Here is a 27,291-nt window from a genome sequence, read left to right on the forward strand (position 1 = left end):
TCCAGATCCCTGACTCTATAGAGAGAAAGTTCATTTTTTGATTGGTTACACATGCACTGTGTTACATAAGCATGTCTTAGTGACCTCACGCAGAAACCCAGGTCTTTCTTTGTTCCTCAATAACCAACTTCATATATTTCTTGACTGCGTAGTATTTAGCAACAGAAACCACTGTTCAACCAATAAATCTTATGATCTTTTGAAAACAACCTTGATCATAATTTGAATTTGTTTTGGTTGATAAACCAGGACTCCTGCTGTAAATTCATTTTCCATTAGGCAATGGAAAAACATTTTTATACAAAAAAAATGAACTGAATATTTATCGACACAAACACAAAAAGAGATGAAGTTCAGAGCATGTTCACAATAATCTTCATTTCTGCAAATGTGAATTGCTTAAATTTAGTCATGTCTGGAATCAATAAAGATTCGGTAAAAAAAAAAAACTTCAGGACTAAACAGAGACTAAGAATATGTTGTCAGACCTTTGGCACACGTTAGCATTGGGCAATGAACCTTGTGCTGCGATAGGATCATGTTGCAAACACCTCAGTTACACTGTACAGTCTTTATGATGGGATACCTTGGTGTAAAGAAGTCCTCAATTATGAAAATGATACAAGCTTTAACATTGCTTCTTAATGTAAGCAGCGTTACTCTGCAACAACAACAAAAATCTGTCTCTTGCTCAATGCTGGATTTATTTGATCAAAAACACTGTAGAAACAGTTATAATGTGAGAAATTATTGTCACATGATCCTTTATAAATCATTCTAATATGCTTATTTGGCACTGCTCAAGTGACATTTCTTATTATTATCATCACAGTGTTTTGCTTATTTATTGATTTATTTGTTTATTAAACCAAGATAATTTTGTGAATATAAAGTTCAAAAGAACACCGTTTGTTTGAAATATATTTGTTTAATAGTAACCAGTAATTTGTCATTGCTGAATAAAAGTATTCATTTATTTTATTTCTATCATGTGGACCCCAGATTTTTGAATTATAGATTGCAGGAATGATGATGATTTTGTGTGCTGCTGTCTCAAATGCTTGAGTAACAGTAATTTCATACAGATATTTTTATTGTTATGCTTGAATCTAAGTTATAAGAAAAATATATATGAACCAACTCAACAAATGCTTTGAATCCTAGTGTTATGAACTGCTCCGAGACTGGGAGATGTAGATCCAAATGCAGCTTTATAAAGAATAGTCGTACAGGCAGGGTCGAGAATCGGCAGACAGAACAATGGAGACTAAACAAAGGGAATCCAAGAAACAGGCAGAGGTCAGGGCAGGCAACAATAATCAGAGTCCAAGAAGAATCCAAAGTCAAAAACAGAAAAACAAACACGGGAAACCGCTCGGAAATGCAGACACCGTGAGTGAATGTGAACACAAGTTATATAATATATATAGACAGACTAACAGGATGAGACACAGGTGAACGCAATCAGTGAATGAGGTACAGGTGAATGTGATCAGTGATGATGAGTCCGGGCAATGAGTTCTGGGAAATGTAGTTGTGAGTGAAACATGAGCATCTGGTGTGGAGTGCCCTCTGGTGACTCTCAAGGGCACTCCAACTGGTGACGTTACACCTAGCACACAATAATTAGGGAGTAAAAAAATATGCTTCCAACTGCCTGAACAAAGTTTCTGAATGGTTGAAACCAGATATCTGAAAAAAAGTTTATGATTCCTTTTAAATTACATGATCATTTATAAATGATTCTAAATAAATAAAACATGGATGGATGGGTGAATGATTCAATGATGTAAATTCATACAAACTCGTGATATCAGTGTGTGCTAGAACAGTAAGAAAAAAAATGACCTTATATTCTAATTAATAATCCCGACTTATTCTTCCTTCAATTTTTTATTGTTTTTATGATCTGTTTCATGAACATATATATTGGTGCATTCCAACATAATCTCATCTCTGCTAACAACAACACATAACACTGTTAGCAACATAATTGGCAGTGTCCATCCACTTTTTCAGCAGCAGTTGGTTCCGAAAGCATTTTCCCCACATTCATTTTGGTGAAGGGTTAAAAGCCATAAACTACCAGTTATGAGATGAATCAAACTTTGATTTGAAAAATTGGACAAAAAGACAAAGGTGTGTTCAAGACTATGTACTACAATCCCAAGAAGCATTGTAAATGACATAAATGAAAAATATGTAGAAAAACATTTATTTAAATATGTTGATTATAGAAAATTAAACCTAAGCCAAGACCAAACCTATTACGTCATAATACATAATACATATTACTTCATTTTAGTGCTTTATGGGAGTGAGTAGGCACCACACTTTTAGGTGTGTTCGGCTTGAAGTGGCGCTGTGCAGGCCGGTCAGTGTATGAGAACAAAGTACCGTGAGAGCGATTAGAGAGAAGGCTGCTCGTATGCTTTCGAATCGCTATCGTGTTACTTTGATGTCATAGACCAGTCGGTCTGTGCAGCGCCACTTCAAGCCGAAAACACCTTTTATTTTTCTTGTTTCAATTCTCTGATTGGTGGTGATTATTTTGCAGAATCATGGGTAATGTAGCTTTTCACCTGGAATTCCACTGTTTAAAAATGATTATTTAAAAAATAAGTTAAAATAATGCAGACAGATGGCTTCAATAAAAGCATATACCATTGATTAACAACATTGTAGCTCACAATATCAGTATTTAACAGGTTAAAAGTTATTGCTAAAAATCTATTCTCTAATTCTGTCAGCAGCATATAAGGATTAAATCTGGTTTGTTCCAGCATGCACTAAAACGCTGGACATACTCTTTTTTTCTGCCAAAACTATAGAAAATCACACGGCACTGAGCAAAACCACAAATTAATAGTGTGAATACTGCCTTGTAACATTTGTTTCCAAAGGTTTGATAAGCTGAAAAGAATGATATATAATCTATTTAAATTTATTTTGTGATTTAGAACTAAAAGACCTTTCCAAGTCACAGTTAGAGCAAAACCACACGATATTTGTATTGTCTGAATCATCCTATACAAGTGTTTTTGGTTTATTTTTTACAATCTTGACTATGCCTTACATGACAAAAAAGGTTACAGACAAAGGTCAGATAATCATTTTTTGTCATGTCATCTTACTGAGACCAACATTTACAACAGTTGTATTTTTTCAGCTCAGTCCAGCACGTTAAGCCAATTCACAATTAAAAGTCCTCAACAGTCAAAAAGAGGCATTTCAATCCACTCATTATGGGTGGATTTTTCTTTTCTTTTTTTTACGTTGTTGAATTGACTGAGAAGAGAGATGAAAAAAAGTTGTAGAGTTTCATAACAAAACTGTCTGATATAACCAGTGAATTGTCATATATTATTAAAACGGTACATAAGAAGTCTAATTTATCTCTAGTTGGTAGGTTTGAAATACATACCAGACTATATTGTCAGGTTTAATATAGTGCAGTCATAACAGTTTGGAGCTTAATAAGAGTTTATTGTATTTTCTTAAACAACTGTATTCATAAAACACATCTGGCTGGCCGGGAAATGCTGTGAGACAAGCCAGCTTTCAATCAGACAGTGAGATCATTAATCAAACACAGATCACACACACACACTCACACACACACAGGCTACCAGTCATGGCTATACCTCTGGGAAATGTAAAGGGCATTCTAGCACTGTTAGTAATATACATAATTTAAATTTTGACTATATATTTAAAGACTTATGATGTATAAATAAGAGCACTGTCTTTAATTTAGGTTGCTCTTTTGTGAATTTGTTACAGTGTAAATTATCACTAATTAATATTTTAAAAATGTACAAACACTGGCATTGTAATAACATACAGACTGTTCAATACTGTAATTTATAATGTGCATTTTAATAATAAAAAAAAGTGTAATGGTTACAACCTAGAGATGTCTAGATGACTTTTTATTGTTGTATTTTTTTCTCTATAATGTTAATCAAGGTTTCATGCACCAATTACATAATTTAGTTGTACCATTTTCCATAATAATTCATACTAATTCAAGATCTGTACTATTACAGAGGCAGGGGACAGATAGGAGAGTGGGACAGCACTAGTGCTCATGCCTACTTTTCGTTTACTGTAACCAGCCCTTTGCACACTTTCTTCATACACACCAGCCTATCACTTGCGAATACAGATGAAGCATATCGCTATTCTCAGTACCGGAGACAGACACTGAGACAGATACGTGAGCAGTGGTATTGCCCACTCTCTTCTTCTGTACCGGGCAGCACATACCACCATAGCCAGGCGGAGCATGTGTAAGTCTGGGCAAGGTTTGCCTTCCCTTGGCCACGGACTTGAGATTAGCGTGGAATTTTTCTCACTAAATTTACTGACTGCTGCTACTTCTGATTGCTTTAGGTGGGAAGAACTACCCAAAACTGCTGGTCTAGGATCAGTTTTCTCCGTAATAATAGCATATTTGTGAAATAGATTGTGTATAGTTTGTGCTCTTGATAGCATCAAAGGTTTCTATTTACAAGGCATTTTTCAGTATAAAGCAATGTAGCCAATGAGGCCAGTGAGTGCGATCATGTATGGTGACATTACCCGCTGCTCTCAATTTGTCGCAGAAGGCTAGATTCCTGAAGACAAAGAATCTGATGACGTGGTCTGTAAGCTACCTTTAATAGCTGGTCGGTGCAACTGTGACATCATTATACTGCAGTAGCCAATCAAAATTGCCGTGTATTTACACGTGCTTCAAATACAGGCTCACACGAATTGTTCGCAGAGCATCAAGAACGCAGCATTAAAGGCGTGGTTGATTGCGATTTCAATTTTTTCATTTTAAATAGTGTGTAATGTTGCTGTTGGTGCATGAACAGTATTTGCAAAGTTGCAGCACTGAAAGTTCAATGTTAGCAGAAATATTGTCTTTTAAAAATCAGAAAGTGTAATGCCTACAAAAACGACTCGATTGGGACAACAGCCGGGTTTTAGACGTCACTAACCCATACATTTACATCAATCCCTCCTTCCGGAATGTGCAGAAAAGGGCATGGCCATATTTCTGCGGCTCATCGAGTGTGTTGTGTTCACCAGCTGTCAGGTCTTCTGTGTTCGGGCTTCCCACGGACGCTGTACTTCGTCAACAATGGATACAATTTACTGTATGTTTGATTATGTTCCTGAAAATGACAATCGTAATTTAGCTCTCTGTGCTGCACATTTTATGGAAGACAGCTTCCAGAATCTCCACGAATTCAATGCCGGATTCAACAAGAAACTGTTACTAAAACATGAAGCAGTTCCAACTTTAAATTCAGAGGAAGCAGTTGTTGGGCCACAACCTGTAAGTAGGCTTAACGGTAGAGATCCACTTGTCCGACACGACATTCGCGTGTTGTTGCGACGCCTCCCCACGTTTGTACTTTGATGGGCGTTCCTCAAGTTTACTGGTATGGGTGTGCTTTTGAGCCAGCGGCCAGTGTAGAACAGAGGACCTGCGAGAGACTTCCCTCCGTCTCCATATGCTCTACTTCTATTGGATAGTCGCGGCGTGTTCAGCGGCATTCATTTGCATAAAGATGGGCATCGGCCAGCTTTTTGACGCGCAGCATTTTTCCAAATGCAGCGCCGCCTTCCCGGGATGCTTTGCGGGCGTGTTAAAGTCGCGTGACGTCACCCATAGGAATAAAGTGGAGCGCGGCGCGACAGAAGTGCTGCACGCACAAGTGGATCCGCACCGTTAGACTTAATCATTTTAAATGTATTTGCATTGTAAGGGAAATTTTCAACTGAATATTAATCTAACCATGGTTTATAAGTTGACCTCATTTATCGGCTAAATCTCTGAGACAATGCACTAAGACATTTTGTACTTTAGAGATGTGTGTGTGTCAAACACCTGATTGTGTATATAAATAACAAATATGAGAAATGGAACCAGACAGATGACTAAGTTCGAACCTGACATCTATGAAGTAATCATTTAAAGAAAGTCTCCTCTACCTACTGTAGTAACAGAAGAGGCAGTAAATGTCACCAATCATATTATCTTTCATTGTATCTTATTTTTTATGTATCTTTTCTTTTTGAACATATGCTTGTGTGTTTTATAAACATAGATATTTTCTTGTTTTAGACAGAGATGATTTATACAATAGATGTGCCTTTTCAGTAAATGCTGTGTCAGGGAAATTGCAAATTGGACAGACAGGCCAGGTCAAACGGACATAAAATTCTGCCCGGTAACAACAACTAACTTAGGGTGCGTTAGCCACAAGACAAAGAGCGAGACATGTGTGATTAAGGGGAACTGAAACTAAGTGAGAAGTGGAGGGGGTACATTTTGGAGGGTGATCTTTTGTATATAAACTCTGTAAAATGGGAAGCTCTTTGCCCTTCTCATATCAGACCCTGTCTGTGTGGGAACTGCCTTTCTTGCAAGAAATAAACATGTATGCTTATGACTTTCGAGATCTTCACTTTAATTATTATTTAAGATCTAGGTACAAAAATTTCCATAACAGCATGTATAATTTCAGACGTAGCCTTGTGTTTAGTTTTATCATATGTCAGCGTTGGCTTTATAGCCACTAGGCTACACTAGTTAGGCTATTTTGTGTCTACGACAAACGTGTACAAATATTATGGACCTGAATTTTGTATTAGTAGGCTACTAATGTTTTAAATGTATTTTTCATGTATATATATATATACTTTATGACGTTATTTTCGATTTGATCAAGAACGTAAACCAATGCCGACTCTGTTTGTGTAGATAACGTTAGTAGCTAGTCAGAGTAAAACAAACGTGTATAAAGTAAAAAAAATACAGGCAAATTACCATTCAAAAACGTTTTTTAAGAGCCGTGTTTAAGGAGGTTCTGTTTGACTCTCTTCGTCGCTGCTTTCTGGGTCTGAATCTGGCTCTGATACTGCAGTATCGACACCATTATTTACTATTCATTGGACCAGAGCGGCTCTGTCTGCATTGGACCGGTGTTCTGTCGATCTGTCCTACCTTGTCAGATTTTCCTACCGTAGCGCAAAATTATAGCCATATCTATCGGTTCATCCTACCTCGTCGTAAAATCCTACTGAGCGTTTACTTCGCGTCTGTGACTAGTACATAAAATATTTCAGTGTAACTTTGCCGAATTTTCTTATTAGGCTATGTTACGGTGATTTTACAGTGAAAAGTAAGTTACCTCTTCAGATTGTCCTATGAAATAAACGGTAGGATGATTTTACGTTGCAAAATACCTCATCAGATTGTGCTACCAGTATGAAATAAACGAGTAGTATGATTTTACAGTGCAAAATGCCTCATCAGATTGTCCTACCAGTATGAAATAAACGAGTAGTATAATCGTGTGTGTGTTTATATTTTACACCAAACAATCAAATCAATTCGCCGCCAATTCATCAATTTAATGTGAGAGTAAACAGTTCTCATTACTGCTATTATATCTTTGTATAGTAATAATTGACATAAATAGTGAAAAAAGATCTCGCGCAAGTAGTAAAATATTATGGGCGTGTTGTTCAGCGTGACAAAAATGACGTATTATTGATGTGCGCATGCGCAGTAAGACTTGGTAGGACAATCTGACGGGTAGGATGGAATGTCAGAACACCGGAGCAGAGCCGTCGGCTCTGGACCGGAGCACATGCACGTTTCGCCCGTAAAGGTAATGGGCGTTAACCTTCCGGACAACGTGAGCTACAGTTTAGCCATTCACAACACACCGGCCCAAACTAACCAATCTGAGCCCACTTCCTGTTTCTGAGAGTGGTTTCATAGACTCAGGAAGTCAACCAGTCGTTCAGAGGACAGAGGAGAAAGTGGCTGACAATAAAGGTGAAAATAATGAAAAATAAAAACCACGACCTAAACCATGTTATATTGCACCCCATAAACACAATCATGCAAAGAAAAAAAGCAGTAAACCACCCCTTTAAGTTCCACTTCGAAAGGGAGTTGTATATACCTTTTGCATTCCCAAGTACATTTGGACATGGCAGAAGGTAAGCTTATGAAACAGTCACAACGTACAACACAATGGAAATAAGCCGCAACACAACGGGAAATGTACAACAACAAAATAAAGCCGCATCAAAATGGAAATGCAGAGCGTGATAAGTTCCATGCCACTGTTTAAAAAAATATACTGTATCAACAGCACAATTAGTTTTAACAGTATTATTAATTCAAAAACACCTAGGTGCATTATTGCTGCTTATTTATACTCTAGAATGCATATGTTCCCAAAAGGGAACGTCTGCCAATTCCTCTATTGTTAAAATGTATAATTTGTATTCTTTAAAATTACTTTTAAATATTCAAAAACAGACATGTTCAAATTCCAAAGCTTGATTGTATTGATAGTAGACTGAATAACTACAGCTGATTTTTTTTCCAATACCATTTCCATTTTTTAAATTTCATAACATTCCATTTTTTTCTTTTATCATGTTTCAAAGGTTGTAGTTCGTATTAACCAGACTGACTTACAAGAGGTGAAATTGTGCCATTAGCTCCCTGTATGCACAGTACACAATGAGTTTTTTTATAAAAACATTAGGCCTTTTTTTTCATGTCCCAAAGCTTGTGGTTGGTTTCAAGTGACCAGACTGACTTATTACATTGTGCCAATTGTGCCAATACCTTACTGTAATTCTGCAATTCACCAAATGGTTTTTATTTTTATTTATCAAATTATATTAAAGTAAATTATATGTTCTAACCACTTGGTGGAATTGCCAAATGTTCCCTTAGGGATTATGCACTCTGGCGTCAAAGCATTCTCGAGTATAAATGAGCAGATATAATTTATGTTGCCAATTTTGAAGTATATTTTATGTATTATATGCAATGGTCACAATACTGTTAAAACTAATCGTGGTATTGATATATTAAGACTATATACCGACTATATAAAACAATGGCAAGGAAAACTAACTTTACCTTGCTCCGAGAGCCCTCTAGTGGTCATGTGCATTTCCGTTGTGTTGTGGATTCATTTAGTTGTGTTGTGAACTTGTTTGCTTTTTAACTTTTGTTGTGTTGTGCACTTCTGGGCCACCATATTAAAGGGACACTTCACACATTTGCATTAAGCTTTGTATCTTTAGAAACCCAGTCATATTCTTTTCCCCTGAGATGGGAGAAATAAGGATTGAAGTGTGTCATTTTGTGTCATAATAAGCAGGAAGTCTCATGAAATGACAGAGACTACAAACATTAGCACATTATTATTCAAGGGTGTGAGACCCATTCACCCTACATACCTCTTACAGATCAATGGGTGGGACTTGAAATCAATATCCATGTGCAATGCGGTTTTTGGAAGCTAAGCTAACAAGCGCTGTGGAGATAGGAAGTATGACAATGACAGAAGAAACTAAACATGATATGGAAGAAGAAGAGGATTTTGAAAATCTGCTGCTCGAATTCGATGTTCGTGGCTATCTTTTACGAGAATATAGTGAAAAGCAGCTGAGGCTAATGGAGGAACCGGAGACGGCTGCCTGTCACGTTCGAGGAGCCCAGGGTTTGTTGTTGTGGGAAAAAGGAGGCGGGAACCGTCGAACATTTAAACATTTTAGTAAAATGAACAAATACAAAACGAAAGTATAAGCCAACAGCCCCTAACTGACGAATGATGTCCACACTCAACATAAAATCAGGCCTGTTTCTCTCTCGATCTGCTGTTTATGCTCCCGCTCCTCTGTGAGAGATACGAGACCGGTCGGTGCATCTCTTGTCTTTCATTATCACTCACACCACCAGCCTTGCACCGCCCTCTCGCGCCATTCTCACGTCCCTCGTCCTGCTCGCCACAGAATCAGAAATTTTGCGTGAAATGAATTTAAACTCTGGTGGCAGCTAACGTTAGCCTTGTTGACGAAAGAATGATTTCTCTGATGTGCACGCAGTTCCGGATTAGTGGGTGTGGCTTGCGGAGTGGGTGTGCATTGTGGGTGTTGTAGTCTTTTATACAAATGCACCCTTCGGTTATTTTCTTTCTTTTCTCAGTCAAGAGGTTACCAAATTAAAAATGATTTTACATTTCAACTACATATATGATCCACTTTCAACAAAGATTATTGTTCAAATTGGGTGAAATGCTCCTTTAATGCACATGGCGGCCATTGTAAGTTCACAAGACTGCAAGTGCACATGAAGTGTGCCATTTGGGACAGGGCCAAAGATGATAATCTCCTTTTTGTCATACTGCCCAAATGTAACAAGTTTAGTTAGTCAGAGGAAAAGCCTTCTGGCTAAAGAAAAACAACAAAGAAATTACCCTGACTCCCAGAAGCCTTCATGCTGTGGGACTTCAAGCCACTGCAAAATCATTCATCATGCCTTGTCATAATAATCAAATAGCCACTTTAACTCAAACACTTCAACATGCAGCAGCAGCAGCTTGATGAAAGCTAGTTTCATTATGCGCAACACTTGACTTAAAGTGATACAGAAGAGGAAAATGGTGACCTTAGCACTTAGCATGAACATTGATTACAAAACACTGCAAAAGATTAGAGGAAAATGTCCCATAGATCAAAAGTTATTTTACTAGCTCAGTCTGGCCCACAAGTTCTGAAACTGCGAGCATTACCGTTTTGAATCGTGTCACACTCTTCTACAACTAAATTCATCACAGTTTGGACCAATAGCCTGCAATCCTTGTTTAAATTGTTTTTGCACGATAGCAAAATTACAGGCGATTTTTTTTTTTTGATCGCCAAGATGTAAAAGCAATCCCTTCGAAGAAAATCATTTATTTTTTACATTTTTTTTTTCATAACCTTGTCTGTTATTTTATGTTCCAGAGAGCGTGCATTCCTTCTTTCTCGCTGGTTCCACATAGATTTCTATCTTTCTACCTTCACTTCTGAGATGTTTTTCTATATGAATCACTTTGACTTGTTAAAACAATATAATCTAGATTAAAAGCTTTGTCCATATATCAATCTGATTAATACAGTCCCAAAAGTGTCTACAGCAACAAAACCAAACAAAATATATATTCAACAATACATCTTTCAAATGACCATGCAATGATGAATATACTCTTTTTGCGTGCCTTGTGTAGTGTAGCTTTGGTTTAAATACATCAGAGTCATATTATAATAGATGTGTGCACATGTGTGAGACAGTAGGTGGGGGTTACTGAGTGTCTGTTTTGCCTCATGTATCACCAGGTCGTTTGGCTGATGCCTGTAAACCCTTTTTTGCCACCAGGCAAACTCTTATGGATGCCAGGCTTTATTTACCCACAACACAATACTCAGGAATGCCCCGGGTCACCTTGGGTCACATTGCAGCCCATTTAACACTCTATATGCAGTGGAAGATTTTGTTGAACTTTGACATTCGTTATTCCAGACTATTCTATGAAATACTTTCTTGTATTAGCCCAGAAAACAGATGTTCATAATTTTCTGTAACTACCATGCTTTCTTCATTTTAATAGAGAACTCCTAATTATCCTCTTATATGTTCTGGTGAGTTAAAAATTATTTTTTGAAGTGACATTTCTGATATACTGACCAAGAGCAAATCTCAAGTAAAACAGATGTTAAGGGAACACAGTCATCCACAAAGACACTTTATGACATTGAAGTCTCACAGGTGAGAGGTCACAGACATTTGTGCATTGGCATGTCTTACACTGAACATTCCGGATATTTCACTGTGATATGAGCTGACAAAGATCATTTTATAAAGATAAAATATTTTTGGAGAATCTTTCCTTGAATATATTTGTTAGTTAGTTAATGCAATCATAAACATTTAAACAACAATGAACAATATTATTTCAACATTTATTATTCTAGGTTAGTGTTAAACAATAAAGTGACATTAACAATACCATGAACTATACGGTAAAAAAAACAAACAGGCTCAGTAATATTGGAGCCTGTATATTTTACAACTCACACCTATTACAAATACTGTTCATTTACCAGTCTACTTGAACTACCACATTTTCAGTCTACCTGAACTATTACCTTAAAATGTACAGATAACCACCAGGTGGTTGAAAACCTAATGATGAATCAGAGTTCATCGTAAGTGAAATGTTAATGACAAGTGAAATGTAAAAGTTAATCTTTTTCTATTGGTGTTTTTCTATTATAATGTGATTTAAACTGGTATACTGAAATCCCAGTTTTGAAGAGAGGCTAAATATATTAATCTGTGTATCCATCTGTGGGCCAAGATCAAACAGTATAATATAATATAATATAATATAATATAATATAATATAATATAATATAATATAATATAATATAATATAATATAATATAATATAATATGAGCATATAGCATATAAGTATAAGCATATAAGAATTTCATACTTGACTAACCAGTGAACAAGAACACATTTTGTGTTTGTTTGTTTTTCTCAGTGTGGACCAGACTTTGACTTACAGATTTAACTTACGAAAGAAATGACTAGAACCTTGAACAATAAAATTAATCTCAAAGGCCTGCTTGTGAGAAAAAAAAAATAAAAAAAAATCAAAAAACACAGACTCGCATATCCAGACACACATGCAGAAAGTCTTCCCACATTAGTCATTCAGTCTATACTGCCATTGGTTACATGCTGACTCAATTACCTCTCAGTTCTCTCTGTATGTGTTATTGAGGGGTCTTTTTGAATTACTGCATGTAAGCACAATCTCTATGACTACATGGAACTTCAGTTACATTAATACGTTTGCAGTGTGATTGAATTCTTCAGCTCAAGCTGTGCAGAGTCGAGACTGACACTAACAAGCTTGTTAGGGCTGCAGCTTATTTCTCTCTCTAAACTGCCCTTTTCCTTCCCAGCAGGGGAGACACAGTCCACATGAGTGCTAATGCCCTCATCTTTAGACCTGAATCTTTAGACCTCATCCACAGTTAATCCCCCACATTCCCTGAATAACAATTAAAAGTGTTCACAATAAAGAAAAGGTTTCAAACACTTTACACTTTGTTAGAAAAGTAATCTTTGTATGTGGGCCTATGTTGATTTAATATGGTTAAATGTAATGACTATGTCAGGTAGTGTCAAAAGTAAAAGTAAATAATATTGGTAACACTTTATTTCACAATCCCATTCCACATGTACACGTAGAGTGGTACTAACCCTGAACCTACACAAAAACATAACTTTAATGTAGTTTATTACTGGATACTTTCTTTGCAAGTATTGTACTGTAAAATAAAGTGCAACCAAAAAGCATCCTATAATCCTATGGTGATCGTAGAACCATTGCCACAGTGGTCTCTATGATCAAGCTCACAATGGCTCTATTTTTAATAGACCATGACAGACAAAATTGTTATAATACTTATCAGTGAGTATGTTTTTTTCCCCTAAAAATAATATTAAAAGAGTAAAAAAAAAATGTTTGTAATAATATAAATGTGTATTTTATTTTTTATTCTTTTAATGAGCCTTTTTTCTTCATTATGACATGGACATTTGTATCACACTGACAATTTTGAATTTATGGCACATATTAAAATATCAGAATTTTACTTTTATTTTAATTAAATATAATCATTGAAGTTAACAAAAAATCTCTAGTCATAGCATGTGTGAAATGTTGAATAAATGAATAGATCCGGACAACAACAAAAATCAGAGTATAATTTCATTGACCTGCATCCAAGTATCTTTTCTGGTCTTTGGAAAATAACAAGTTCCCCTTATTGATAATCTCAATTGAAGATATCACCGCACAACTTACTTTCATAGTAAGTAAAAACATATTTATCTTACTGGAAATTTTGACTCTTTTACCACAAGCAACACCGAATATTCATTTCAAAGAAACAATTATGAGAAAAATATGCAATTGTTACATTATGATTGCTGTGTTGGGAAACAAAATATGTATCCTGTAACAACTGCTGGCAGCTTTTACTGTTTGTATGAGCCAACATACTTTCCTGTTATTTGACCAGCCTATTTGATAAAGAAAAAGTACTTTAATGTCAAGAAATAAATATGCTAAAGAACTGAACTTGCACTAGAAGATGTTAAACTACCAAAGGCCCAATTGGTCTTGCCAGAAAGTACATCCATCTATTCTCCAAACAGATTTAGCCTTTGCGGGGTCACAGGCAGAGAAAGCTTACGTTCTCTAATTATTTATGACAGTGGCCTGACGAGAATCTTAATTTAAAAAAAAAATGTATTATGGAAATAGTGATGCGTAATACAGTTGAAAATTGAGGAAAGAAAGAAAGAAAGAAAGAAAGAAAGAAAGAAAGAAAGAAAGAAAGAAAGAAAGAAAGAAAGAAAGAAAGAAAGAAAGAAAGAAAGAAACGAGAGAGACGTATAGGTTAGAGAGGTACAGATGTAAGATGCTGAACTGCTGCAAGCTGGCTCTCATTTTCTCATGGGCACATTAATGAGAACCTGCTGTCAGCTATGAAGGCTGAAGGTGAAGGTTATATCTCAAAACTGGTCCGAAGACAGCTTTTAACCCTGCACTGACCAAAGACTATGCTAAATTCATTCAATAAATTCGAATTTCATACATTTTTACATATAAGAAATATGTATTTAAAAATATCATGTCAAATGATTGCAACTGTGTTTTATTGTAGCTTTAGCCAAAATTTTATTAAAACATATTCTATCTTTAATCTTTTTGGCTTGTTCCTTTTGGACACAAACTAATCACTTAACATCAGTTACATTTTTTAATTAGTTGTTAATTGGTAGTTAATTATCTCTGTTTGTTAAGCATACACTTTTAAATAGGTTAGGAAATGTAATAGGATACTTTGAATATTAAATATATTTTGAACCAAACAATTTTGGTGACCATCAAGGTTTTTTGTATTGAAAATACAACAACAACTAATAACTAATATAAAATACCGAAGGAAGTCATATAGGTTTGGAACAACATTAGGGTGAATACCTAACGTTAGTGATATTCATCACACCTACGTGTTGAGCATTGCTCCTGTCCTGTGTGCGCACATCGCAGTCCTACTGGCAAAGAATGCGATGTAGCCTTTCCTTCAGCCGAAATGAAAACCGGTTTCTATAAACCTGTATTTCATTGTAACTTAGAGTGGAAGGTTATGGCCATCTTGGACCACTGTCAACTGAAATGGGCCCTTTACGCTCCACAGTTAATTCTGTGTTCTTGCGTGCGAAGTATCAGTACAAGGTCCTACCCTTCGAGTGCTCCATAGTCAGTTGGGTCTTCAGGTCGCCTGGAAGAGAGTAATCTCACCCTCCAGCTGAGAATCTCCTTTTTAGTTTGGAGAAGGACTCGGTCCAACACATCTTCAAGAAAGAGTGTGTTCGGTTGGTGCTATTTAGAACTGAGAAAGGGTCCCACTGAAAGAACTTTCAGAGGCTCCTGGGGCAAAAATATGGCAGACGCAGCCGCTTGACTTCCTCCATGTGAAGTCCGCTTCAGCACTAGCTTCATGATCGAGTCCTGAGGTGACCGTGGCAGAGTGGCACGCCCTGTGTAACAACAGTTCACCCCAGCCAACACCATATGAGGGGCCATGTATAAAGGGCATGCTTTAACGGAGGCCTGGGCGACTTCCGACTGAATTGGCACCCATGCCTCGAGTTGTTGCAGTTCCCTTCGTTTTGAGACATTGTTGCTCAGCGAGCTGGTACTGGTCTGATCGCGAACCTCTGCGCTATGCTTCCCTCGCATCTCACAACTTGCCCGTCACCTCCTCCTTGGAGTCAGAAGCTTCTGAGGATGCTTCATTCCACTATTCTTCTTGCTGCCAACAAGGCTCACAACAGATTTGGTCAGGGAGAGTAGAGACTCCATCCCCTGGCGGTCCAGCTGGGCAGGGACTTTCTCGGGGCCTCACAGTAACATCTGTTTCTCTGGAGTCCTCCCTCTGCCAGTTGTTATTTCTGTCTGAGCGGACAACCCTTGGACAGACACTGGCTCTGCAGAAATGTGTTCCCTGTTGAGCCTCCTAAAAAAGCATCTGCGATTCATTGTCGCCTGGCACCTGCTCAAATTCAGTGATTTCATCACACTCACATGTTGAATAGAAATGCTCCTGAAACTCAGTGAAGTTAATCGCAATCAAGTGTTGAGCAGAAATGGTCCTGAAGCTCAGTGATCTCCACATGTAGTGTTGAGCAGTGCTCCTGTCTCTGCCACCTACTGTGCCAGGTCAGGATTGGAGCAGGTCTTGATAGTTGCCCCTTTTTGGCCCAACCAGACCTTGCTTCCATCGACAGCCTTCCTTACTTCCCCTGAACACATTTTCAGGGACGGGGTGTAATGGCACCCGCATTCTGACCCCAGGAGATACCGGGCCGCTCCTACATGGGATGTGGAGGTTCAGGTGGCTATCACAGCAACATGTGGTAGTTACCATCACTTCTGCGAGCACCCCCTAAGGAAAGAGGTAGTGTGCTTATATGCTTTAGAAGTGAAACCTATTCGTTGAGTGAGTCTTCTCTCCGTGAGGAGATCCTGAAAGTTTTCGATCATTTCAGTGCTCTATTTCCTGCAAGTTGAGTGGAGTAGGCTGCTCCTTCACTCTCAAAGTGATGTTACCACCGTCTTGGCACACATCGTGATGCAGACGCATGGAAAGTACGTCCTGATCATCAGGTCCTGAGGGAGCTAAGGGAAATGTAACCTTGCTCCCCTCTTTATCCTCTTGGGCCTTATCTCTGGTGCAATTGCACTGTAGAGACCGCCCCTGAGTTAAAAATTCTGTGTATACAGTTCTCCTGTTCGAATGGTCTCTACTAGAGGGTAGGGACTTGCTCGCTTTCGGTCAACAAATTGTGCCTGGAGTTCACGCCGGCTACTCTCACGAGCTGAAACCCCGGCCTGGATTGTGCCCAAGGTTCCAACCTCTCCCGTTATAGGATCATGTGGCGAGCCTGCAAGCGCTGCCCAGGAGGTGGCAGACCCAGCCCTGACTTTCTCTGTCCGTCTGCTTCGTAGCTGTTTGATGTGTACAGAACACAAGCCTTAGACCTCAGACCAGCTCTTATCTTAGATTCAACAGAGAGAGAAGGCTGTTTCCAAGCAAAGTTGGCCCACTGATGGTGGCTGCCTTCAATTCGGTGAACAATTCTGAGAAGCTCATGTCCTCTTAGGTGTTATAGAGCTCCTCTATAATGAGTGTGTGCTCGGCCTGGGGGTTGACAGAGTGCTTTGCTGACAGATTTCTAGAGTTGGGGGCTGGACGACACCTAGTTTAAACCGCTGCTTCCGTGGGCTCCCTTCTCCTGAAGCCAGTTTCACCATGAGCTCAGTTCAAGTGTCGGCTTTCTGCGTCATTCCCCTCCTTTGAACTGGATATGTGCGCCTTCTACTCCTTGAGGTTCCTTAAACCAAACCCTGTTGAGTTCCTCCACACCCCTCCGACACTGGATGTGCGAAACATCTTGTTTTAGGCCTACCACTTGTAAGCGAGTGTAGAACTTGTTTTAGGCTGGGTCCATATGTTGCGGTCCCTACGGTGATCCCATATCTGTTCTCCTCCATGATCTGGCTCCCTGCCATCATTGTCCGGTTAGTCTCCCCCCATCATAGGCTGGAGCCACCCCAGTGACACCTAGTGTCACCCAGTTCATATGTGTATTCTCCACATTACCTCCCTCCGGGTTAGATGTGGCATCCACAGCGTCTCTTCCTTCCAATGTACAGGGAACACTTTCCCATTGGTCCTGTAGTAACAGCAGTGACTTCCCTGGCCTAAGCTCTGTCCTTCCCTGCCTTAAAATTGTGGGAGCATTAGGAGGCTTTTGACTAGGCACTGGAAGGTGGCAGCTTTAGTCGACTACGTCCGACGTTATCGACTAAAAGGGAACGTCCTGGTTGCGTATGCAACCCACCGTTCTCTGAAGGAAAGAACAGAGGATGTAGTCCCCTTGCCACTACCTCTGGACCACCGCTGACTCCGGGTTACACTCAGGCTCGGCTCCTCAGTAAAAAAGCAACTAGTGCGTGCATCCACTTCCATATTTATACCCGCACCGCGTTCAATAGTATTTAAAGAACATTGGCTCTCTGACGCGATCCCCAGTCGACCGTCAACTACGTCCTCCGTTCCCTCCTTCAGGGTGTGTTGCATACACAACCCTAACCCTCCCCATAACTATTTTCCTCCACCCTTTAGATCCACAGAGGTGGAGCTGGACTATAGATCAATCCATGACATCTAGAGGTGGTGGAGCAGGTCATTTGGAGTTAAAATTGACATTTGGCATTATTAAATCACTTCTGAATGGCTCTAAGGTCAAAAGCACTGAGTAAATCTGATAAGAAACCATTTTTAAATCAAACTCAAGCTTCACCATGAAATGTCACCATGAGTTTTGTAAACATTATGTAATTTTGATGAAAGGTGATTTATTAATATTTCAATTTATTTAAACCAGTTTTAAGCTGTTTGACACTAGGTTAAGTTAAAGCAGTTAATGTAATACTGTTCAACAGCTGAACAGTTGATTTTAAATAAGAACCGTTTCACTGATAAAAAAAACTGCATTGTCTGTAAGGCTCATAAAAATGAGACCCTGAATGATCACTTTAGAAGACACCATCTGATATCTAATCAGTATTAGTAACCCCTCTACATTGGCTAGACAGACAAATATTGACATATACACACAACATAAGCACAACAAAAGGGCAAATGGAGGACACAGATCTCCTAGAGAGCAAAACTTGTCTTATCGTCATAGAGACCAAGGGCTATCACTTTACAGCTTGAAACAAGCCTTTAAATGACTACTTCTTCCCAGCAGGATCCCAAAGAAGGGAAACCCCAGCAGCTAACCTGTATTTAATGGGGGCCTCTGAACCTATGACCTTTAGAAGCCTTAGGGGAATTTCTCCACAAGGATTTCGGGAGAAACTGTTACTCAGTTATCTGGTGACAAGACAGATCTAAAAAATGTGTCTTAACAATGCTACATACTGTAACCCATAGTGTGTTGTAAATGATCCACACGACCCAAGCTGCCGTTACCATTTTTTTAAGGCATAAACCCGCACAGCACAGCACATTTTCGCCTTCGTCATTCTCCTCAAAAATGCAAGACTTGAGGAAAACCCTAAACATGGGTCTTAAAATAGCATGCACATTACAATACACTCTTAAAAATAATGTTTTTAATTGGCATCTGCATGGTTCCATGAAGAACCTTAAACATCCATGGATCCATTCCATTCAACAAAAGGTTCTTGATACACTCTTAAAAAGGATTCAAAATGATTTTTGCAGAGATGGCATTTCACTTGATTTTGATTTAGTGGTATACATTTTTTCTTAGTGTGAAGAACATTTTAATAATCTAAAAATAACCTTTTTCCACTATAAAGAACCTTTGTCTTCACTTAACAAATGATGTGGTTCAGAGTTGTTGCTGTCAACTCTAAGCTTCCTTTAGCTCTAGAGGGACGAGGGGTGGGAGGCTGTCTTGAGATGAGAAAGGGTTTGTTTGTGTGACCCACTCAGTGGCTTAAAACTGGACCGTACAGAGTGATGAATGAAGCAGGAACTAGATCTATTGCAGGAGTTCAGTTTCACTCAACAGCTCTCTTTCTCTTGTTTTCTCCATCATTCTCATTCTTTCTCATTTTCACTTCACACACATGCACACACACACACACACACACACATATATATAGATGAAAAATGTTAGCCATATTGTATAAACTTATGAACTTCTCAAATTGTGGCTTAATGATGACAGATGACCGTGAGTGTGAAAAGGGTAAAGACCACAGAATCATTCACCAAAGAATATGAATTATGCACCTACCAAATGAAAGCCTTACAGCAACTCATAAATCAATTGATCACTTGAAAAGAAAAGAGAATGGATATCTTGCATATTTTCAAATGAAATATTGTCATAGTAATATGTGCACATGCTTTATCATCATAATCCTCCTCCTCATCATCAAGTCATTTAAATAAGACAATGTAAATCTTCACCCAAAAATTACTTATTACTCATACTCATGTTGTTCCAAACCTGTAAGACATTCGTTAATCTGCGGAACACAAAAGATATTTTTTGATGAAATCTGAGAGCTTTCTGTCCCTCATTTGACAGCTATGCAACTACCACAAAATATTCATAAAGAGATCGTAAAACTAATCCATGAATTCAGTGGTTTAGTCCAAATATTCTGAAGAGACATTTGAAGAAGATTGAATTTAGGCTTTTATTCACATATTCATCAACTCACACATTAGTTGTAGTAAATGGAAGCTCAAGCATGTTTGCTTTATATTCGAGAACCAATGAGGTTTGTTCTCTGTTACATGCACTTTTGAGCTGATCATGTTTATTTGAGAATAAATTCCATCTGTTCATGATTGTGTCTCTTCAGAAAATTTGGATTTAACCGCTCAGTTGAATTAGTTTTGAAATCTCTTTATAAACTTTTTAAAGCCTCAAATTGGTAGTTGATGAAGGGACAGAAAGCTCTCAGATTTCATCAAAAAGATCTTTATTTGTTATCTGAAGATAAACGAAAGTCTTATGGGTTTGGAACAACATGAGTGTGAGTAGCATTTTAATTTTTGAGTGAACTAATCCTTTAACAATCTGCATTCATTTCACTTGAGTGTGTTCTATGGTTCAATGGTTCCATGAAAACTGTTCACTGAAAGGTTCTTTGAGGAACCCAATGACATCACTGCAAAAAAAAAAAAAAAAAAAAAAAAAACACTTTTTGTAACCTTTTATTTATGTGTTATTTCTGAAAAAAAGTATTCGGACAAGGGCATACTTCTAGCTTGTTAGATGAAGACTAATAGCGCGCTTGAATAATTTTTTGTAAGGTTTGGGTCCGTTTTGAACGAAATGAGAACAGAAATAGCCTAACGTTTTTATAACATTTGTTAGCAAAACGTTCTTAGAACATGATTTGGTTGGTTGGGAGAAAACATTTTCCACAAATTCGATAATTTATTTCGCCGTTCGAACGTTCGATGGCCAAAAGCGATGTAGGTAACTGGGTTGTGAAATCAATCCTAGGCTAAGATCCAGGGGAAACAGCGCGACAACTGTGGACATCTGAGCGCCTTCTCTCGCTCCGCCCAGACTTTCCTAGGAGAACAGGTTGGCACAGAAGAGAATTCAGTTATTCATAACACTTCGTAAGACTTCTGTCTCTGCAAAACTGAAATAAAGATGCGCGCATATCTGGCACTGGTGGTTACGCTTACCTTACCCGGATATCTGGATGCGCTTCATGGATTATACGCCTTCGATCAGCCAGAGCTCTTTCAGAAAAAGAGCAACTGCAAACCCATACCTGCAAACCTGCTCCTGTGCCATGACATCGAGTACAAGGAGATGCGTCTGCCTAACCTTCTCGGACACGAAACCATGAACGAGGTTCTGCAGCAGGCATCTTCCTGGACCCCTCTGGTGCAGAAACAATGCCATCCGGACACCAAGAAGTTTCTCTGCTCTCTGTTCGCTCCGGTGTGTCTGAAAGATATGGACGAGCCGATTCAGCCGTGCAGGTCACTGTGTGAGAACGTGAAGAGCGGCTGCGCTCCAGTGATGGCCGCTTTTGGGTTTCCTTGGCCGGACATGTTGGACTGTGATCGCTTCCCTCTGGATAATGACCTGTGCATACCACCCGCTGCATTAGTGCCAGTTACCAAGGAAGGTATGAAAGTTTAAGTCACTTTTTAGATGCATCTTCACCCTTTACCTTAATTGATATGTTGATTTTTTTTCTCCCTCTCTCTCTCTCTCTCTCTCATTTTTTTTCTTTTTTTTTTTACTCAGTTCCAAAGGTCTGTGATGCCTGCAAAGAAAAGTCTGAGAATGACAATGAAATTGTGGACAGCCTGTGCAAAAATGACTTTGGTAAGGATACAATATGTTTTATGTTTGCTTTTAGTAGGCTATCTGAATGAATGTTGCGGTATTTCTGCGTTACAATGTTAAAAATAAAGGTTTCTTTTTATCTAAATGGGTGATGCAGCCTAAAGCTATATATGAGCCGTATTCACCCAAAAATTAAGACCATTAACTCGCCCTCATGTTCAAACATGTAGGCATATAACTTTCTTTTTTTTTTTTCTGAAGAACAGAAAATTAGATATTTTGTACAGTATACTATTTCAATTTTTTCCCATAAAATTAAAGGAACTGGGGTTCAAAACAACACTTGATGTGACTTAACTGTATGGGGAATAAGAAGAAAAAAACTGTCCATGAGACATTTCTCATAATTCCTTCTTTGTGTTCTACAATTGAACAAAATACATGCAGGAGTAAATCATAACAGCATTTTCATTTGGGGTGAACTAACATGAACTGTCCCTTTAATTTCCACAAGGGACTTTTTCTTTTGAAAACCATCTGGTGCATTAAAGAGATCAAAAACTTAAAGAACCTTTAAAAAAATGTTCTCCAAAACACCATATAGTTGCTGAAACCCTGTTTAAACCAGCAAAGGCTGTTTTTCACTGGCTTAAGATGGACTCTCAGTCATCTTAAAACTCTTCAGCAGACTATGTGAAAATGAGAAAATGATCTCCAAAGAATTACTGGGGAATTTTTAAGTGTTGAGAAAAACCAAAAGGTTACATATACAGTTGTGTTCAAAATAATATCAGTCTGTTTAAAAAAAAGTGAGTAAAGCTCAAAATCCTTATAATAAGTTTTATTTCAATATACACAAATGCATTGGGAACACTGTGCATTCTATTCTAAATCAAAATATGAAGAAAAATGTATCAATCATTTGTTATTACTTTATAGAAAGTGAAGAAAAAGGAATATAAGGCTGTTCAAAAAGAATAGCAGTGTCTGCGTTTTTCTTTACAAAGTCAAGTTTACTGTATAAAATGAAAAATGCTTGAAGATTGAACACAACTGTATATACACACATATATATCATATATATAGATTTTGCAATGAAGTTAAGCAGTTGTTTATATCCATTGTCCTCAACCTTCAATCATATTCACTCACTAGCTTTAAAGATCAAAGTCAAGGAGATCTCCTACATGAATGGCGACACAAAGATCATTCCAGAAACCAAGAGCAAGACTATCTACAAGCTAAATGGTGGCATCACTGAGCGTGACCTCTGGAAGACAGTGCTTTGGCTGAAAGATGGTCTTCAGTGCGTGTGCGACGAAATGAATGACATCAACGCTGCTTATCTGGTGATGGGCCAGAAGATGGACGGACACTTAGTCATCACATCACTGAAGCGCTGGCAGAAGGGTCTTAAGAGAATTTCCCGCAGTATTCGCAAACTTCAGTGCTAGGATTGTCCAATGATCAGAGCACTCAAAGATCTTGAAAATGAAGACATGAGTCACATGATAGATAGATGCAAAAGTTCATTCAAAACCCTAATGTCTGCTTTCCCAGTGCCATTTTGAGAACTGGCCATTCAGATCTCAGGATTGAGGGTGGTGGAGCTATCAGATGTAACTGTCAAAAAGTAGCATAGATTCAGCTCAGTTCCAACTTTTCATTTCTACTCATGACTTTTGGTAAATTACTTTACCATCCACAATTTCCAGAGAGATGTTTTATATCATTAGTCTCAATTTCAAATGTTATTATTTTAGAATTGGCTGAGATAAATGAGATGCTGCATTATATGGGCAAAGGTATGGAAACCACGTTCTAATTAACGAGTTTGGCTATTCCATTAATTCCAGTGAAAACAAACTTTAAAGGGATAGTTCACCCAAAAACCCTCATGCCATTCCACATCCATGTTCATCTTTTGGGACTTTTGTTTATCTTCGAACCACAAATGGTATTTGTTCATGAAACCTGAGAGATTGCTGTCCTCCATTGAAAGTCTAGTCAACCAAAATGTTGATGCTTTAAAAAATTGTAAAAGACATTGTAAGGTAGTCCATATGAATCGAGTGGTATAATCCAGGTCGTCTGAAGAGGCATGCTCGCTTTAAATGATGAACATATTTAATTTGGGCTTTTATTCAAATATAAAAGTTGATCAATGCACATGCATAGAACTCAACAAATATGCTAAACTTGGGGCTTAACAGTACTTGCTTGTCGCGCAAGAACAAACCTTGCTGGTTCTTGCAGGAAGCTTGAACGTGCTTCCGTGATACACAAAATAAACTTAATTGATTCTCGCTTATCAAGAAAGCATGTTTGAGCTTCCGTTTTCTAGAATTGATTTGCTATGTCTGTGTGTTGATCTCTGTTCATCATATCATGTCTCGCCTATATGGATTAAATTGACTTACCCTAACTATCCCAGTAATGTTACCCAATATAATGGAACTCCAGACGATTCTGTTCTTCCAGCTTTGTTTAACCCTTGTGCTGCATTAGATTTTTAACACCGTTGAGTGCATTAAGGACCAAAAATGGCCACATATTAAACATTGCCTAAAATATTATATATTATTATTATTTTCCACTTTTACCAAGTTAAATCTTTTAACCAGCATCAGTCCTCATCATAACTACCAAAAATGTATTCAATTTCAGGATTTTAACCCTTTAATTACCAGTTTTGTTTGCGAAACCATCGATTTGTATAAGAGGAAAAAACACAAAAATTCAATTATTTTCAATAAACTAAATGCAAAGAGAAAACTTTAGATTTGGATTATCACAGTCCCACTTTGCAAAAAATCCCACTTAGCGCGTTAGAGACCAAAAATGGCCACCTATTAAACATTGCCTATTGCCTAAAATAAGGTGCATTTCCACCCATAGGGAATAAATATGTAGTGACGTCATCTGGTGGAATACACTGTATAATGCAAATATAATGCTTTTGCTTCAAAATGAAAGGATGTTTGTGCAAAAATCATGTTTCATGTATTACTGACAGCCTCAGATTTAAACAATGTTTTAATGGGTTTCAATGGGCCATTTTTGGTCTTTATGGTGCTGAGTGTTACTATTGATGACTATTTGATCTACACAGTGTGTGTTATACATATTTTGCAAAATGGGATCACATTTTTTACATGTATCCAAAAAGTCACAATTTTGCCAAATTTCATACCATTTGCATTAAAACAGCCAAAATGGTCAAAGAAATTAAACTGCAAAAGACCAAAAATGTCCCTAATGCAGCAAAAGGGTTAAGCAGTTTGGGCAGGGTCTTTATCTGTTTTTAAATGACAATACCCTTTTGCACAAAGCAATTTCCGTATTGATTTATTGACTCGGATATGTAGGAATTTGACCAGCCAGCTCAAAAGACATGAACCAATATTATGATAACCTTCGTTGCAACAAAGTTAAAATCCATAGAATGCCATTGTATGCCATTGCAATAATTGTCCTCACGGAAATTACTGGAATAACCAGACCCATTAATTAGAAAGCGTTGATCATATATTTTGGAAATATGTAGTTTATCTGAGATGTTAAAAAGGTAGGTGTGAAAATTTTAATGCCATAAGATGATGAAGATGATGTTTCCTTCTGTCAAACATGGTTACGGCACTCTTTTTTAGCATGGAATCTACCAACAGTTAGGTTTCCTATTAGTACTTTTATGAGCACAATGAGATAGCTGGCTCTATTCTCAATGTTTAAAAAATCCCATGTGACGCTAGTCTCTGAAGCACAATCATGTATGTTAATGTGAATGTTTTCATTTCTCCCCAGACTGTTATGAGAAGGCCACAAATGCATAATTTGTTTAGCCCAGTGTTTTTGTCTCCATACTTGAGCCTAAATACTGCACTTTTTCTATGTTACGCCTTTTGAATTTCAATCAGCAATTTTATATACACAATATTGGTTTATTTCTTTTCTGTGTCAGTTATATTAATAATAGGGCTGTGCAAAAATTAATTGCGATTAATCGCATCCAAAATAAAAGTCTGTGTTTACATAATATATTTGTGTGTGCTGTATATAATTATTTTGTACATATAAATACACACACATGCATGTATATATTTAAGAAAATGTGTTATTCATATATAAAATATTTATATTAATATAAATTATGTATTTATATATATATACAGAATTTAAGCGCAAATAATTCTTAAATATATACATGCATGCATAGGTATTTATATATACAAAATAATTATATACAGCACACACAAATATATTATGTAAACACAGACTTTTATTTTGGATGCGATTAATCGCAATTAATTTTTGCACAGCCCTAATTAATAATGTTGTAATGTATGGGTCTGTTTCTTGTTATGCTCACAAAGTTGTTTGCTGTTTTGTTTTGGCTTATGAATGCCCAGTATTAGAGTAAAGTCACATGTTTGTAAAACCACAGAGCTGTTTTTCTCTTGGTCTCAGTGCTCATTTAGAGCAATGATTCAATTGTACTTTATGTACAGACGTTGGTGAAAGAAGTGAAATCGTCTCATGGTAATGTCCAAACTTTTGTCATACTCTGTAAATATACAGGTTTTTATGTGTGTACATATTTTCAACACCTGTAGCATTTTATTTGGTGTCACAGTCTCAATATGTCAATTCATTAGTGTTAAGTGCATTTATTAACACCCACCGTCATGTAATGTAATTTAATCATTGGTGATTTGTATCATTTTTTTCTTCTGCCGTCACTCAATACAAAATAAGAGCAAATACATTTAAGAAAAGAAAATCATACGTGTTGTTTATTCTTAAAGTTTTTTTTTTTTTTAAAACAATATGTATTTAAAGATTGTTTTGACTAAAACGTTTCCTGCTAACACACTAACAATTCTATATCCACACCATCCTGATAAACAGACCTGGTATTTGTGGTCTTTAGTGGCCCCTGGTGATGGCACTAAATTCAGAAATGCTTTACAAGTACTTTTCTTTTTTCTTACTGTTAAAACTAGGGCTTTTGACAGAATAAAATAATCATGATTAATCTCGTGCTTTTTGTCTTTAGAAATGAGAATGAAAGTAATAATGTCAAATATGGTAAGTGTGTTATGTGTGTTAAATCAGCCCATTCTCATCATTTAACGTCATATAGAACGCTATATGCAAAAACGGCGCTATACTACGCACATGGCTCCCTTTATCGTTAATATAACACGCGAACCCAAGACGTTATAAATCCTTTAGCGTGAATATGACACGTACACCCTACCCCACACCTAAACTTAGCCCTCACAGCACGTGTTATATTAACGATAACGGGTGCCATGTGCGTAGTATAGCGCCGTTTTGTCACTAGCGTTCTATATGACGTTAAAGGATGAGAATGCGTTGGTTAAATGAACATGTTAAACATGTTTAATTACTGGTAACCTTATTTTAAACCTAACTTAATTAACAAGGTAACATTTGACAGCCATTA

The 27,291-nt window shown here is 37.5% G+C and overlaps 1 protein-coding gene across 2 annotated transcripts; it reads left to right on the plus strand.

Moving 5' to 3' along the window:
• Nucleotides 1-21,070: 21,070 nt before the first annotated feature.
• sfrp2 (secreted frizzled-related protein 2) lies at nt 21,071-26,020 on the plus strand. Of its 2 annotated transcripts, XR_016168881.1 has the most exons (4): nt 21,071-21,657; nt 21,780-21,860; nt 22,977-24,306; nt 25,092-26,017. XR_016168881.1 is itself a non-coding variant. In XM_089132299.1 (3 exons), exons 1-3 carry the CDS (start codon nt 21,171-21,173, stop codon nt 23,273-23,275), a joined length of 867 nt encoding a protein of 288 aa, XP_088988425.1. In that variant the 5' UTR covers nt 21,071-21,170; the 3' UTR covers nt 23,276-26,020. The 2 variants fall into 2 exon arrangements, 1 of the variants encoding a protein (XP_088988425.1); XM_089132299.1 differs by having other exon boundaries at nt 22,977-26,020.
• Nucleotides 26,021-27,291: the final 1,271 nt, after the last annotated feature.

The sequence above is a fragment of the Pimephales promelas genome, chromosome 6 (genome assembly GCF_988280905.1).
Source record: "Pimephales promelas chromosome 6, fPimPro1.hap1.1, whole genome shotgun sequence".
NCBI lineage: Eukaryota > Metazoa > Chordata > Actinopteri > Cypriniformes > Leuciscidae > Pimephales > Pimephales promelas.

Excerpts from the sequence above, each read along its gene's own strand:
- sfrp2 (XM_089132299.1), top strand. The coding sequence starts at position 21,171 with ATGCGCGCATATCTGGCACTGGTGGTTACGCTTACCTTACCCGGATAT. Across the intron at positions 21,658-21,779 it reads AGTGCCAGTTACCAAGGAAG|TTCCAAAGGTCTGTGATGCC; the intron begins GTATGAAAGTTT and ends TTTTTTACTCAG. Across the intron at positions 21,861-22,976 it reads CCTGTGCAAAAATGACTTTG|CTTTAAAGATCAAAGTCAAG; the intron begins GTAAGGATACAA and ends TTCACTCACTAG.